A 16,469-nucleotide genomic window follows, 5' to 3' on the forward strand; every position below is an offset into this window, starting at 1 on the left:
TTCACATGAGTCAGTGTGTTTCTTTGGAGACCTTGGTGCTCCTATTACTGTGTGTACGTTCGTCTGTGAGAGAGGGAGAGAAAGAGAGGGAGGGAGAGGGAGAAAGGGAGTGAGAGGGAGAGAAAGAGAGGGAGTGAGAGGGAGGGAGAGGGAGAAAGGGAGTGAGAGGGAGAGAGAGAGAGGGAGTGTGAGGGAGTGAGAGGGAGGGAGAGGGAGAAAGGGAGTGAGAGGGAGAGAGAGAGAGGGAGTGTGAGGGAGTGAGAGGGAGAGAGAGACCTCGCGTTATTGAATTGAGCCTCAGGAACTCTCCCCTGGAAAACTTGCTGTTTACAGATCGATCCCAACTCCCCTGTTACATCCTGTAGATTCAGTAAGAGCTGGGTGACCATAAACACAATATAATCCAACAGAACAGATTGTGATTTTTAAATACTTTTGAAAAGAAGTATTTGTTTTATTTAAGACAGGAATACACGTGGAAATTCATTACATTTATTTGGCAGACGCCTTTATCCAAAGCAACGTTCAGTAAGTACATACAGAAGTTCATTGGAGCAACTACAAAACACAGGTCCGATAAGGTACAATACTCATTATGTAAGAATTATTCATAGCCATGAACACAGTAAGTCCAGTTCTAACAGTAAACATAGGCTTTTTATGGTATGTCAAACTAGGAGGCATGACAATGAGATGCAATATAATTGCTGGATGGAGGTGCAAGTGTAGCACGAAAGTGCTAGAGGAACAAGCTAGAATAAGTGACTGGGATTGCCCTGCAGAGTAGTGGCAGGTAGTCCAGGTACAGTGTGAAGAGATGCGTCTTCAGGCCACAGCGGAAGGTGGGAAATGACCGAGTGGTTCGTAGAGGAACAGAGAGTTCGTTCCACCACTGGGGAGCTAAGGTGGAGAAGCTCCGTGGTTGGGAAATGCATTCAGGGACACTGGAATGTATTTGACAAAACTATTATTACATTTCAATTTTCAATAAAAGATAAAAAAAATTTCATTTATTTGAAAATAGGCTTTGAATGTATTGGTAATTTGGAATAAGCAGCAATACAAGGTTGAATTCGCTCTTCACAGATTTCACTCTGCTGTATGGTAAATCAGTCGGAAATGCGATTGGGAGAAACAGGGAGAGATGCCTCTTGGGGGGGGGGGGGGGGAGGCAGCTGGAGGGTCAGGGATGCAGTTCTAATGCAGTCCCAGGAGAACACGGAAACCATTTCAGAGCTGCGCTGAGGATGCTAATCATCTCCAAGGTGCCACAGGTGACTGGGAGCTTTAATAGGAAGTCTGAACCGTTGATGCTTAAATCACGCTACACTGGTTGGTCGGGATGGGATTGGTCCATATTGTAATGATTGGTTACGTATCTGGTTGCTAGGCGATTATGGATCATACTTAGTGGACATTTTATATTTAAAACATCTCGTTAGGTTAAATTCCTAACAAGTCCTTTGAGGTGGGAGGTGGGAGGTGGGGGGTGGGGGGTGGGGGGGGGGTTGATGGGAGAAGAAAGGGCATTTTCATGAAACTGCAAACATAATAAGAGGTGAAAATTATGCGTGGTGCATTAGTAAAATAAGTGGTGTTCGGCGATTAGTTAAAGTGAATAATTAATGACATGCATAGGTGTGTGTTTGTGTGGGTGCTGGTAGCTCCTGCCTCTATGCTTGTGGCTGTGTGGTGAGAGGACTGTGATGTTTTCCAACACTCTCATCAAGGTCAGTCCGGCAGAGAGCTAAAGCGGGGAGTCACAGAGCGGAGTGACAATTAATCATCCGCATGGGCTCCAGCACACAACATCGCTCGCAACACAACACCGCAGGCATCACAACATCGCTCGCATCACAACACCGCAGGCATCACAACACCGCAGGCACCACAACACCGCAGGCACCACAACACCGCAGGCACCACAACACCGCAGGCATCACAACATCGCTCGCACCACAACACCGCAGGCACCACAACACCGCAGGCATCACAACATCGCTCGCATCACAACACCGCAGGCATCACAACATCGCTCGCAACACAACACCGCAGGCATCACAACATCGCTCGCAACACAACATCGCATGCACCACAACACCGCAGGCATCACAACATCGCTCGCAACACAACACCGCAGGCACCACAACACCGCAGGCATCACAACATCGCTCGCAACACAACACCGCAGGCATCACAACACCGCAGGCATCACAACATCGCTCGCAACACAACACCGCAGGCATCACAACACCGCAGGCATCACAACATCGCTCGCATCACAACACCGCAGGCATCACAACATCGCTCGCAACACAACACCGCAGGCATCACAACACCGCAGGCATCACAACATCGCTCGCACCACAACACCGCAGGCATCACAACATCGCATGCACCACAACACTGCAGGCACCACAACACCGCAGGCACCACAACACCGCAGGCATCACAACATCGCATGCACCACAACACTGCAGGCACCACAACACCGCAGGCACCACAACACCGCAGGCATCACAACATCGCTCGCAACACAACACCGCAGGCATCACAACATCGCTCGCAACACAACACCGCAGGCATCACAACATCGCTCGCAACACAACACCGCAGGCATCACAACATCGCTCGCATCACAACATCGCTCGCATCACAACATCGCTCGCATCACAACACCGCAGGCATCACAACATCGCAGGCATCACAACATCGCAGCCATCACATCACACGCTTCACAACACCGCACGCATCACAACATCGATCGCACGCATCACAACATTGCACGCATCACAACACCGATCGCATGCATCACAACATCGATCGCATGCATCACAACATCGATCGCATGCATCGCAACACCGCGGGCATCACAACATCGATTGCACACATCACAACATCGCATGCATCACAACATCGATCGCACGCATCACAACATCACATGCGTCACAACACCGCGGGCATCACAACATCGATCGCACGCATCACAACATCGATCGCACGCATCACAACATCGCAGCCATCACAACATCACACGCTTCACAACATCACACGCATCACATTGTATGCATCACAACATTACACGCATCACAACATCGTCAAATCATCTCTGTGAGCCGCAGGAAACCATACCATCAGATGCTTAATGCATACACCTGTATCGTATCACAACAATACTATATAGGGTAATGATTCTGTATGGATCCCTGTTGAGCAAAGTATTTGATGATATTTAAAATGTAATTGTGGAAGAAAATGCTTGAATATTTAAACAGCATTTCAGGCAGAATATTCTATTTTTTTTCCAGAATACATGTCTGAAAAATGTTTGAAAATGTCAAATAGAAGTAACAGCTTTGGGGGGTTTTATTTGAAAATATTCTAAAACAAAGAAAATTACCATTTTGAATACAGATAATGAAATGCTGGTGTATTTGTCCAAGGTTGCTGCATCAGCACCATTCCGCTGTGTGAACATTAGCAGCGGCTAGCCTGCTAATACAGACTGAGCACTGCTGTTTAACGGCCTTGGAAATTTGTGCTGTCTGGCAGGTATGGGCAGGTGTGTGTTTGGGTACTCAGGTAGATTCATTCATCAGCAGGCTCAGAGCTCATCTTTATCTTGCTCTCAAGCGTTCTGAGAAAGCTTCGCATCACGCAGGCGAAGGGAAGGCACTGAAGGAGTTCTTAAGAGATGTATGGTGTCCATGGAAACTTCTCATTGTGTGGGTATCTCATTCCAGATTCCTTTCTGCGTGGCTCCTCTTGGAACACGTCATTGGATAGCTGTTCTTCTCCCAGAATGCCGCTCTCGGCCAAGCTTCAGGGAGGTGTGAAGTGGGCAAGCTCAGAAATGCTGTGCCTTAACATTACTAAGGACGTTTAGTTTGCCGTACATTAAATGGCTGACACTCGCACGGTTGTGCTGCTGTACATGCCCACGCCATGAAAGGTCAACGTTATAATTAAAACTGGAGCCACGACACCCTTGGACGGGAATTGGGTGTTTGAGAATTTCCTGAGGTGTCAAATGTAAAATGTAAAATGGTAGCTTAACTCTAGCAATCTCCCGCGCAGCTGTGGTGCTAAGGGATTCTGTGGAAGGTTTCTGAATTTTTCATGTAATTTTTATTCAATTGCAAATGCAGACAATGTAGAGCAGATGCAGGGGCATGTGCGATGGCGCACCCTCCCACTCATTCATGTATTGTCCACATGATTGACAGCAGAGTCAGGGCAGCTATTTGCATGAAGGTTAGTGGGAGCTCATTTATAGGTGGGTGCTGTGACGTTCGTGCTGATTATGGCCGTTCATGACTCCATTTGTGTGGAAATGTATGGAATGTCAATTGTCCTTTTTAGGTTTTTTTGTCTCTGTGTCGCTGTGGTTTCTGCCTAGTGCTGGCAAGCTGCAGGTATTGATAAAGTTGCTAAGCAACAGGTTTCGCCACAGAAGCTGGCAGTGAATGGAGGGATTGCAGGGATGTTGTGTGCAGTTTTAAGCCCCTGTCTGCCTGCTTGCGGATTACAGCAGTTTCAGACAGAAAAGCTTCCTCTGTCAGGTTCCCATCATGGTCCGCACACATTTCAGGGGTCAGAAGAGAAAAGCGTTTCCCCCCCCGGTCATAAAGGTGTAAAGGCTTCTGTTATAAATGGTCACTGTGCTCTTCTGGCACATGATATTAATTTTGGCAAGGCTGCTAAATCAGAAAATAATGCACCACACATATTTATGGAAAATATAATTTTAAAACACGGGGTAGAAGCAGAATGAGCCGGCCGATGGTGCTTTTGTTCTTGTGATACTGCTGCCCACCTAAGCTTAGTCATTTGTTTCTCTGAATTTGCCAGGCGAAAAGTTCTCAGCATGCTGAGCCATTCTCCGGTCTGAGGCTCAGATCTTGGCCGCTGTTCTAATGTAGGTGGAATTTACCGTTCTGTTTGTGAATAACCTTTTACATCACAGGTGTAGGGATGAGCCCATGTGGGCCAAGGCCTCATAACCCTGCCCCTAAGCCTAACCATAACCCTATCCCTAACCCATTCAGCACCCTGCCCCTAACCCTAACCCTATCCCTAACCCATTCAGCACCCTGCCCCTAACCCTAACCCTATCCCTAACCCATTCAGCACCCTGCCTCTAACCCTAACCCTATCCCTAACCCATTCAGCTTGGCTGAACCACCAAACCCAATTATGTAAACCCACCTAGGTTTTTCAGGCCTACCTACCTCGATACCGGCCCAACCATACAAATATTTTTGGATAAAGTGCTGTTTCTGGAACAGGATTTCTTGCACAGGATCCACTTTAATACATGAACTGGGAGAAAGGCTCTTCATAATTATGATAACCCTGATCCTGTGCAAGTTTTAATGCAGTTATGATGACCCTGATCTTGTGCAAGTTTTAATGCAGTTATGATAACCCTGAACCTGTACTGGCTTTAATGCAGTTATGATGACCCTGATCCTGAGCTGGCTTTAATGCAGTTATAATAAGCTGTTGCTTTGCTAAACTGACCTTTTGCATGAGCAGACCGAGGAACTGATGCAGTATGTTAGCAGTATGTGCTCTGGTGTTAGCACCCTGTGATGCGGTTCTTTGCTAATACCATATCCCACAATGCAGTTCTGCTTTGGTGTATCTGGGCCTCTTCGTGATGGTATCCAGTTAGGAGCTGGAGAGGTGGGGGTACTGATCTGAGGGGTTCAGGCTCACAAGTCTGCTGACAGAACATTTGGCACTGAGGCCTATAATTCAGCGGCAGTGTGCGTCCTTACTTATAGTAACCAGACGCCAAACCTGTCCATTTAGCCATCTGACAGCTACTGCTGTTCATGGTCACTTTGTGGCTTTTCAAATGCGGAGCACGTAGACACGTTAGGCCATCGATCTACCGAACGGAGGGCCTGAGTTCAGTCTAACGCTGAGAAGCATTCTATGATGCACACTTTTGAACAAATATAATAGGATTTTTGCTGAATGTTGTTGTGGCAGCGGCAGTAGCAGTAAATGGCCTTTATAGCACACACAGCATGGAATCATCATTTTTAATAGTGTGACAGGTATTGCTTGGAGATGTCAAGATATTTTTGGCATTCATTTATCTTCAGAGAAAACCTGTCCACAATGATCAGTGGGCATACTTCACAGATGAAAGCACAGAGAAGAAAGCGTAGAGTTTTTAACCACCATTTTCTCAAAACCTTCACAGGCCTGCGGGTACTCCAATGTGCCAGTACAGGGCAGGTTTTGGATGAAAGCGACAGATCTTCATCAGAATGGCTTTTAACCCAGGATTAATCCAGGATTAACCCTGGATAAATGCTTGAGCTCCTTTTGCAGCCACAAGGAAGGGGCTTTTTGTAGTGTGGGAAACATGTCCGCTCACACAGGGGTGAGCATGTTCCCCTGCCACGCCCTCCCTTACATTTTGGGCATTTAGCAGAGCAGAGCAAAATGAGAGTTTTTACGTAATATTCATTTATACAGCTGTATGCATGTATAAAACCATTCAGATTAAGGACTCTGCTCAAGTCCAGGTGCTACTGAAATACCCAGCCTGAGAATCAAACCCACGGCCTTTGGATTACAAGCCCAACACCCTCCCGGTTACTCTGCACCCTGCATGCAGGCCCCTAACCCTGATAGTACACTATCCACTCAGGTGTAAGCTGCTAGTAGGCTCCTAACCCTTATAGTGCACTATCCACGCAGGCGTGAGCAGCTAGTAGGCTCCTAACCCTGATAGTGCACTATCCACGCAGGTGTGAGCGGGTAGTGCTGCTGTGAAAAACAGAGAAGTATAATGTAAAACACTCAGTCCTACAGTAGAAGGGAGACTGATTGGCTCATAAGAGACAGACACTGAGCCCAGATGTTCTGGAGGCAGGGAAGCGCTTGATCTCGCAGGAATGAGTAAGCTCCTGCTCCTGCTCCTGCTCCTGCTCCTGCTCATGCTCCTGCTCTGGCTCTGGCTCTTACTCCTGCTCCTGCTCCTGCTGCTGCTCCGGCTCCTGCTCCTGCTCCTGCTCTGGTTCCTGTCGCTGCTCCTGCTTCTGCTCCTGCTCTGGTTCCTGTCCCTGCTCCTGCTTCTGCTCCTGCTCCTGCTCCTGCTCCTGCTCCAGCTTCTGCTCCTGCTCCTGCTCCTGCTCCGGCTCCTGCCCTGCTCTGGCTCCTGCTCCTGCTCCTGCTCCTGCTCCTGCTCCGGCTCCTGCCCCTGCTCTGGCTCCTGCTCCTGCTCCTGCTCCTGCTCCTGCTCCTGCCCCTGCTCCTGCTCCAGCCTGATTTTTGATTTTAGAGTGTTTTCTCCTTAAAGCTGCATGTTTTATCTTGTCCCCACAATAGCGAGTTCACACTGAATATTTGAAAGCCACTTTGCCTTTGGGTGCTGATTGCTCGAAACGTAAGGACCATTAATCAGAGTCTGCTGTGAAATTGCTTAATGAGCGCTCTGGGTCCTCTTTCTTTGTGCAAATCTTTCCTGAGCTTTTGTGTGCCGGCGTTCCCACCCTGAAAGCCTCTGCGTTTCATTCTGCTGTTAACCCTGAGAGCCGCCTGCCGTCGCCCCGCACCGCGCTGGAACCCATAATCAGCGGGTTTAATTCTGTGGGTGCCGCACTGAGCATAACCAGAAAGCACACTTAGCATCGCTGGCATCACACAGGAGCTTCAGCTGCAATATTGGACTGCACCCAATGATGTGGTGTTGCTTTTGGTTAAAAAATGTACGAATTGTTAATCAAATGCATGCCGTCACATTAGCAGTTTTTCTTGTATTAAAATGTGATGTTTTTTCAGACTATATAGAAGTTCTTGTACCGCGGGGTTTCCTGGATATGAAGTTTAAAGGTCATATAGAGGATCAGACATTTTTCAGCAAAATCTGTTTGTGCTGGAAGCAGTAAGCAAGATGGATTCATAAATCCAATTTCACTGAGATACACAAAAGCTTTATTATCAGAAGGTCCTTGCAGATCCTTTATCACATGACATGTCTTTTTTTTATCTAGAAGGTCACTACAGTGCCCTCCAAAATCGCAGTAGAGTGAAATTTGTCATTTTTGCTATTGCTTAAAGCATTTGTATTTGAGATCAAAATATGAATGAGACAAAAGTACAAACAATCAACCTTGATTTCATGGTATTTACGTGCATGTATGCGTTACCATTTTACAGAAACAGTTGTTTTTGTTTTGAATCCCCCATTTTCAGCTGTGCAAAATTAACTTAATTTTAAGTGTGGGGCTGATTTAGCCAGGCCAGTGCCGGTGTGGGGCTGATTTAGCCAGGCCAGTGCCAGTGAGTGGGGTCAATACAGTGTGCTTTAGCTCCCAGTCAGTTTCATCACGGGGCAGTTTTACAGTGCAGACCCAGAGTCAGTGCAGTCCCACAGTCAGTGCAGTCCCAGAGTCAGTGTAGTCCCAGAGTCAGTGTGGTCCCAGTCAGTGCAGTCCCAGAGTCAGTGCAGTCCCAGAGTCAGTGCAGTCCCAGAGTCAGTGCAGTCACAGAGTCAGTGTAGTCCCAGAGTCAGTGCAGACCCAGAGTCAGTGCAGTCCCAGAGTCAGTGTAGTCTCAGAGTCAGTGCAGTCCCAGAGTCAGTGCAGTCCCAGAGTCAGTGTAGTCCCAGAGTCAGTGCAGTCCCAGAGTCAGTGTGGTCCCAGTCAGTGCAGTCCCAGAGTCAGTGCAGTCACAGAGTCAGTGTAGTCTCAGAGTCAGTGCAGTCCCAGAGTCAGTGCAGTCCCAGAGTCAGTGTAGTCCCAGAGTCAGTGTAGTCTCAGAGTCAGTGTAGTCCCAGAGTCAGTGCAGTCCCAGAGTCAGTGCAGTCACAGAGTCAGTGCAGTCACAGAGTCAGTGTAGTCTCAGAGTCAGTGCAGTCCCAGAGTCAGTGTAATCCCAGAGTCAGTGTAATCCCAGAGTCAGTGTTAGCTTGCGATCAGCTGGTTTCACAGCTCAGTCAGTTGTGTTTATCACAGCTCAGTCAGTTGTGTTTATCACAGCTCAGTCAGTGTATCTTGGCTAAAAATCCTGTCATTCACGGCTCACAAGTCATGGCTTGTATGCACCAATCTGAAAGACGTCAGGATGTAGACCCAGCTGACTCTGGCTCCCTTCCCCCCTCTCACTCGTCTCTCTGATGCTCTCCTTCCCGTCTGACAGTCAGAACGGTGTGGCTGTCGCTTTCTCTGCATCTTCCCCGTCAGTTCAGAGAGTGCAGGCTATCCCACAAGGCAGCCAGGGGCACCGTATGGGGGGGTCAGGATGTTTCCAAGGGCCCTAACTGACAGGGGCCCTCAAAAAACTGTGCTGTAATTGTGCAGGGATGGGATTTTATCCAAATCACATCTTTCTAATATGCTGTCAATATTTTTATTGCGATGCAGTGTACAAATGCTATCCAGATAAAAAAAAATAGCGATTATGGTATATAAATACACCGATGTATGAAAACATAATCGCTCTGAACTTTTACAAATATTGATACCTGCATTTTCTTCCCCCGCCTTTTGGCTTCTCTTTTTCATCAGCAGCTAATGCTTTCCACCGCCCCTTCCTGGTGTCGCCTCTCTCACACTTCTGAGAAAGCTTGCGGGGGAAAGCAAGATTGCAGGCTGTGCTTGTGAATGTCCAGAGAAACACGAGCCATCGTACTGTATGGAAGGGAGAAAACCTGGCAGAGCATTCAGCGTGGCGCAAGACGGCGGTTTGCCTGGCAACAGACGGATGTGAGAAGGATGCGCGGGTTCGTGGACGCAGACGGGCGGGTTTGTGGACGCAGACGGGCGGGTTTGTGGACGCAGACGGGCGGGTTTGGGGACGCAGACGGGCGGGTTTGGGGACGCAGACGGGTGGGTTTGGGGACGCAGACGGGCGGGTTTGTGGACGCAGACGCAGACGGGCGGGTTTGTGGACGCAGACGGGCGGGTTTGTGGACGCAGACGGGCTGGTTTGTGGACGCAGACGGGCGGGTTTGGGGACGCAGACGGGCGGGTTTGGGGACGCAGACGGGTGGGTTTGTGGACGCAGACGGGCTGGTTTGTGGACGCAGACGGACGGGTTTGGGGACGCAGACGGGCGGGTTTGGGGACGCAGACGGGCGGGTTTGTGGACGCAGACGGGTGGGTTTGTGGACGCAGACGCAGACGGGCTGGTTTGTGGATGCAGACGGGTGGGTTTGTGGACGCAGACGCAGACGGGCGGGTTTGTGGACGCAGACGGGTGGGTTTGGGGACGCAGACGGGTGGGTTTGTGGATGTCTCCTGCCGGTGAGCTGACGGTCCCCCGCTGCCCTCAGGTCTGCACGTCACTCAGACTCCGGGCCTCATCAGTCCTGCCGCTTCCTCATCAAAAATGAATGGGGCTTATCGGCAATTAAAAAGGAGACGCGGAGGTTTGAAGTCTCCCCCGAGCGCGGCTGTATTTGGGCATGCCTCCCCCCCCAGACCCCCCACCCCCCCCCCCACCCGACAGAGGCACGATCCTTCAGCGTGATTCACGTCACTGCGCACAAACGGGCGACAGATATAGCCCAAACAGATGGTTTTCCTGCGCGTGGAGCCTCTGCCTGCTCATTAGTAGGTAGGTGCATCTGTACCTTAACGAGAATCTGTGCCGCATCGAGCTCAGGCTGCTGAAAAGAAGAGTTTAACTTATTTAAGAGTAAGAGTTTAAGAGTTTATCTTATTTTTATTCCGATGTGTGTTTTTTTTTTTTAGCAAGCTCTGATTTGGATTTGTTTTAATATGTTGTCATTTACTAACCTAATTAAAAGTGAGGCTAGGTGAAGAGACATTTGGCTCAACATGAATCATTTTATCTGTGATGAATGGATGAATGCGATTTTATAAGTGCTGTTCACATTCTGCATGTAAGATTGGATTCTGACACCTAGAACAATACATTTTAATCCAAAATCACACCCTGAATAAAAGTGCAGGTAAAAAAGAGCAAATGCTTCCATCAGAGCCTCGATTTATCCGCTGATTTTATTAACTGTGTAATGTTGGTTTTAAATACGTGTATTTCTGCTGTAGGCACCTGATCCACTTACTTTTCCAATCATTGAGAATTTTGACTAGTCTGATCACCGAGAACAACAATTTTACCTTCTGAATGTAGAAATGCTTTCATGCCATAGCCAACTATCCTCATTTCTACATTTGTAACATTAAAAATAAATTTCACTTTATTTGAAAATTTCACTTTATGTGTTGATAACACAAATAAGCTCTTTCATAAACCTTTAATACAACCCTGTGGTCTTCTGAGAGTAGTGCGTTGGTGGTAAGAGGGTTTGTTTTGCAGTCCTTTCACACACATGCCGCAATGGAAATGTTCGAACCATCTAAATGTTCTCAAAGTGATTGAAATGTCATCACGAGCACTTTTCTCCTTTCACTGGATGGCTGAGGACTAACAAAACCGAACAGAGCAGTTAAAGGTCCGGGAAACTGAAATCTGTGAGTTCTTTGCTGATGTGTTTTTATACTTTTTTGCATTCACTGACGGCCGAGAAATATTTCAAAATGATTCTTGCAAAAAAAAAAGAAAAACATATAAAAGCCTGTGCCAAAATTGACTTGCTTTCTCCCTTGGATAAATGCCAGGTTCTCAGTGGCCAGGGTTAACTGGGTGTTAGTTATGTAACAGAAACCTAAAGTCTAGTAAAATCCTTTCTACATGTAATATGTAAATGGTGATCTTGCCATTTTTGTGTGGGTAAGACAAGCTAAGTTGGAAATGCCTAAGCATTGCCCCTTCTCTGGATGCGGAGAGAGCAATACGCTTTTTTCATTCAGAAAAATGAACAGACCTGCAAGAACTGGGTTTTAAATCTGGAGCCCACGGGCATTTTCATGGTGGATTCATAAGTAGGCCTACTGTTAGCTAGCAACAATTAAATAGCTTTCAAGCTTAGACATGTGGAATCAGCTTTATTCAGGTGTAATGTCTGGAGTTTGTGACTGCTATGGAGTCTACTGTTAGTGCATAGTAGCTCAGCGTTACAACGTTATTACACACTGAATGATCTTCAGGTTTAACTATACGATGGTAAAGCCTAGTTAATGTTGCTTTTTTCATTTTGTCTGGTAGTGTAAGGTTACTGCTCTATCTGACTATAATCTAGCTAGCGATGAGGAATGCTTCACATATGACATGTCTTGCAGATATGAATGTTAACGAGCGCAGGATGCACACCCATCCTGTCCTTGTCTGCTGGACAGTTCACAATAATTTAATAGTGTTTATTACAATTTAATGGTTATAATTGGGTTAAAAACTTGAAAGGAATATCAAGAAGACAATCAGTTGTCTCTTCTGGGGAATATAATGACAATTTGAATCCGTTTCCCTGGACCTTTAAGAATAAAAATTAAAACTCAGAAAATCTTAGAGAATCAGAAAATAACCCAGCAAAACCAAACAAGGGGATGTACACTGTTGTAATTTAATTCACAATAAAGATTTATACACATGAATGGCAAAGTAATTCAATCCACTTGAGTCCTTCTTTTTACAAATAAATGTAAATAAAATCTGACCACCATTAAGAGAGAAACAGAAAAAAACACCAAAAACAAACAAATACATACTGTAGGAATTCAATGCACAATAAATAAGCACATGGATAGTAGTGCATTTTGAGTAGTAAACTGGAAAATTCATATGCCTTCTAAATGAAATGGGAGAATGTCCAGTATGCGCTATGTATATGTAACATTACTGAAATTGGTATGAAAAAGGCACGGCTCAACTGACATTATTTTTTACAGTAATATCAATGAAGGATGGAGGTGTTGTGCCATAGCAAAAGAGCCTTAGCTTTCATCTTTCACAAGTCTCCTGAGTTCACAAGCAAGACTCCACTGAAGCCAATATCACTGTCACTAAGGAAAGCATATGGTATAGGTGTATGGTACCGGTGTACCCACTTACACATATGGTACCGGTGTACCCACTTACACATATGGTACAGGTGAATGCACTGGCACATATGGTACAGGTGTATGGTACAGGTGTATTCACTAGCACATATGGTACAGGTGTATGGTACAGGTGTACATCTGGCACAGTCACTGTCACATTATCATCATCATTGAGTCCTCTGAACTGCCTCAAGTGGATAACAACCTGATTAGATACTGTAACATAGGTTATGTTAGTAAATCCATTGATTATGCAAGTTGATATGGGAAAAGCACTGGGCTTCCAGAAGGGCAGCTCTCAGTGTGCCATGAATGCAGGAAATCCAAATTTCAATACAGAGACGACAAAAGGGTCATCTTCTCTAAAGATCTTTCTCTAAATTTCACACGCTGCTGTATTTTCAGAATGATTCCTGCCCTGCAGGGCTGCTCTCTGCCAGGACTGCACGGTTCCCTTGTGGACAGAAACCGGCGCAGTGTAAACAACAGCAGCGTCCGCGGCTGCAATTCAGCCCGTTTCTCACGAACCGTCTGACGAACCTTCTGACGAACCGTCTGACGAACCTTCTGACGAACCGTCTGACGAACCGTCTGATGAACCGTCTGACAAACCTTCTGACGAACCTTCTGACAAAGCGCACGCTCTGATTGAATGTGCTTCCATTGAGAAAGCCCAGCTCTGTTATTTCAGCAGGCGATTGACAGGCGCACAGATATGGTGGGATTCACAGCTGTTGTGAAAGCAGTTTTACAGGCTCAACAGCATCACGTCGCTAACAGGCAGCTACACATTCTCAAACATCGCCTACAGCTGCAGACTTTATGTCAGATCAAAACAAATGCGGCAGAAATGGCCGGTGCTTGTCGCTTTTATTTCATGGAACAGCCCAATCACAGATCATAACAACACGCCATAGGTCACATACAAATCAGGTACAAATCACAAGATGGCTTCAAGTTTAATAATTCACTTTAACGCATGCATTATTAAAAACGTAACCTTTTTAATCCCCACTTACACCTTTCACATGCCATCTGGCTCGGCACACGTGTGTTCTGCAGCTTTATAAATAACAGGCGAGACGTACGCTGCTCCTGCTCCGCCGGCGTCGGGCGTCTGGCGTGCTGTTGTGATGATGTGTGACTGGACGCTGCACAGATTCCTTTTGCTTGATTAGGATGCAGAGGAGGCTCGATGGCAGCGTTTATGTGGCTATAAATCTGAGCCGCTCAGCAGCCTGTTGCGCTAAAGCACATTCTGGAAGTGCTGGAAGCAGCTCGGCTGTGACAGAGCGGTGCACAAACTCCAAACACAGCGGAAACGAACACACAGCGCTCAATATTTCACGCGTACGGCGGCACTTGATTATACCGTACCGGCTTGTTGAATAACGATTAAAAAAAGGAGCAGTGAATAGAAAGGTGTGCTTTGCTTGAAGAGAAAGGAGGGCCCTCTTGGCGGGCCGCGGCGGGCGTGGGGGGGAGGGTGCGGTGGGGGGGTGGGGGGGCGTGGCCAGACTCCGGAAAGCGTCCTCTCACTTGACGAAGTGCAGCGACTCGCACTGCACCACCGAGCCGCGGTTGCTGTCCAGGCTGGTCAGCAGGCGATACCCCCCCCTCAGCGCCAGCAGCACGGTCTCCAGCTTCAGGCTCTCCAGCGTGCACACGAAGGTGTTGTCCTCCTTCAGCACCAGCCGCGAGCCCATCTCCGACTTGATGAAGTGGCGGAACTGGATGACGTTGGACGAGACCTCGAACTCCTCGGGGAAGCCGTCCAGCCGGCTCTTGGACACCTGCACCAGGCGGGCCTTCACCTTTTCGATGAAGGTGGCGTCGCTGCAGTACAGCCGCAGGCCCTGCGAGCGCTCGTGGTTTTCGGTGACCTCCAGGAAGGCGGGCTCCTGCCGGGCGCGCCTCCGCCGCTCCCACTCCCGCGCCGCCTGCGCCAGGTCCGCCAGCCGGTAGAACTCCGCCTCCCGCCGCAGCAGCTCCGCCTCCCTGAAGTCCTCGGGCAGCACCAGCTCGCCCAGGCGCAGGAAGTTGAGGACGTGGCGGAACACGGGGCCGTCGCGGTCGATGAAGATGTTTCCCGCGGCGTCCACGTGCTGGACGGGCTTCTTCCCGCTGGCCAGCTCCTCCAGCAGCGAGCCGGGGTGGCGCACCAGCGTCTGGCGCTGCGCGGCATACAGGTACCCCCCCACGTTCAGCGCCACGGTGCCCGACGACAGCTTCTTGAAGCTCTTGCTGGGCTGCAGCAGGTCCGGGTTTATCTGTCTCAGCTCACTGTCCATCCTGCTCAGGTTCCATTCCATACCGCGCCCCACCGCCCTGACCCCTGGAATCTGTGCCTCACCCGCGAGAGAGAAAGAGAGAGAGAGAGCGCCGTGGAGGAGAGGAGCGAGCGAGAGAGAGGGAGCGCCAGGGAGGAGAGGAGCGAGAGAGAGAGAGAGAGCGCCGTGGAGGAGAGGAGCGAGAGAGAGAGAGAGAGAGAGAGGGAGCACCGTGGAGGAGAGGAGCGAGAGAGAGAGAGGGAGCGCCAGGGAGGAGAGGAGCGAGAGAGAGAGAGGGAGCGCCGTGGAGGAGAGGAGCGGGCATCCAAGAGAGAGCGTTGCGAAGACTGCCAGCAGCTTGGAGCGTTTCAGCGTCTCTCCATCGAGAGAGGGGGAGGGAGGGGGAGGGAGGGGGGGCTTCACCAGGAGGAGGAGCCTCTCATTCAACCTCCACTCCAAAAGCAGGATTTAATCACCTCTCCTCTCTCTCCTCTCTCTCCCCTCATCCCCACGCTCACCCTCTCCTCTCCTCTCTCTCGCCTCATCCCCACGCTCACCCTCTCCTCTCCTCTCTCCCCTCGTCCCCACGCTCACCCTCTCCTCTCCTCTCTCTCCCCTCATCCCTGTGCTCAGCCTTTCCTCTCTCTTCCCTCGTCCCTTTGCTCACCCTCTCCTCTCCTCTCTCTCCCCTCATCCCCACGCTCACCCTCTCCTCTCCTCTCCTCTCTCTCCCCTCGTCCCCACGCTCACCCTCTCCTCTCTTCTCTCTCCCCTCATCCCCACGCTCACCCTCTCCTCTCCTCTCCTCTCTCTCCCCTCATCCCTACGTTCACCCTCTCCTCTCCTCTCCTCTCTCTCCCCTCATCCCCACGCTCACCCTCTCCTCTCTTCTCTCTCCCCTCATCCCCACGCTCACCCTCTCCTCTCTTCTCTCTCCCCTCATCCCCACGCTCACCCTCTCCTCTCCTCTCTCTCCCCTCATCCCTACGCTCACCCTCTCCTCTCCTCTCCTCTCTCTCCCCTCGTCCCCACGCTCACCCTCTCATCTCCTCTCCTCTCTCTCCCCTCATCCCCTCGCTCACCCTCTCCTCTCCTCTCTCTCCCCTCATCCCCACGCTCACCCTCTCCTCTCCTCTCTCTCCCCTCATCCCCACGCTCACCCTCTCCTCTCCTCTCTCTCCCCTCGTCCCCACGCTCACCCTCTCCTCTCTCTCCCCTCGTCCCCACGCTCACCCTCTCCTCTCTCTCCTCTCTCTCCCCTCATCCCCAC

At 49.2% G+C, this 16,469-nt stretch overlaps 1 protein-coding gene across 1 annotated transcript; it reads right to left on the bottom strand.

Annotated features, from left to right (window-relative positions):
• Positions 1 to 12,431: 12,431 nt before the first annotated feature.
• On the bottom strand, positions 12,432 to 15,410 carry LOC118213821 (BTB/POZ domain-containing protein KCTD4-like). The gene has a single exon (XM_035393000.1). The coding sequence runs from the start codon at positions 15,239 to 15,241 to the stop codon at positions 14,465 to 14,467; it is 777 nt and encodes a 258-aa protein (XP_035248891.1). The 5' UTR covers positions 15,242 to 15,410; the 3' UTR covers positions 12,432 to 14,464.
• Positions 15,411 to 16,469: the final 1,059 nt, after the last annotated feature.

This window comes from Anguilla anguilla, chromosome 15, assembly GCF_013347855.1.
Source record: "Anguilla anguilla isolate fAngAng1 chromosome 15, fAngAng1.pri, whole genome shotgun sequence".
Classification (NCBI taxonomy): domain Eukaryota; kingdom Metazoa; phylum Chordata; class Actinopteri; order Anguilliformes; family Anguillidae; genus Anguilla; species Anguilla anguilla.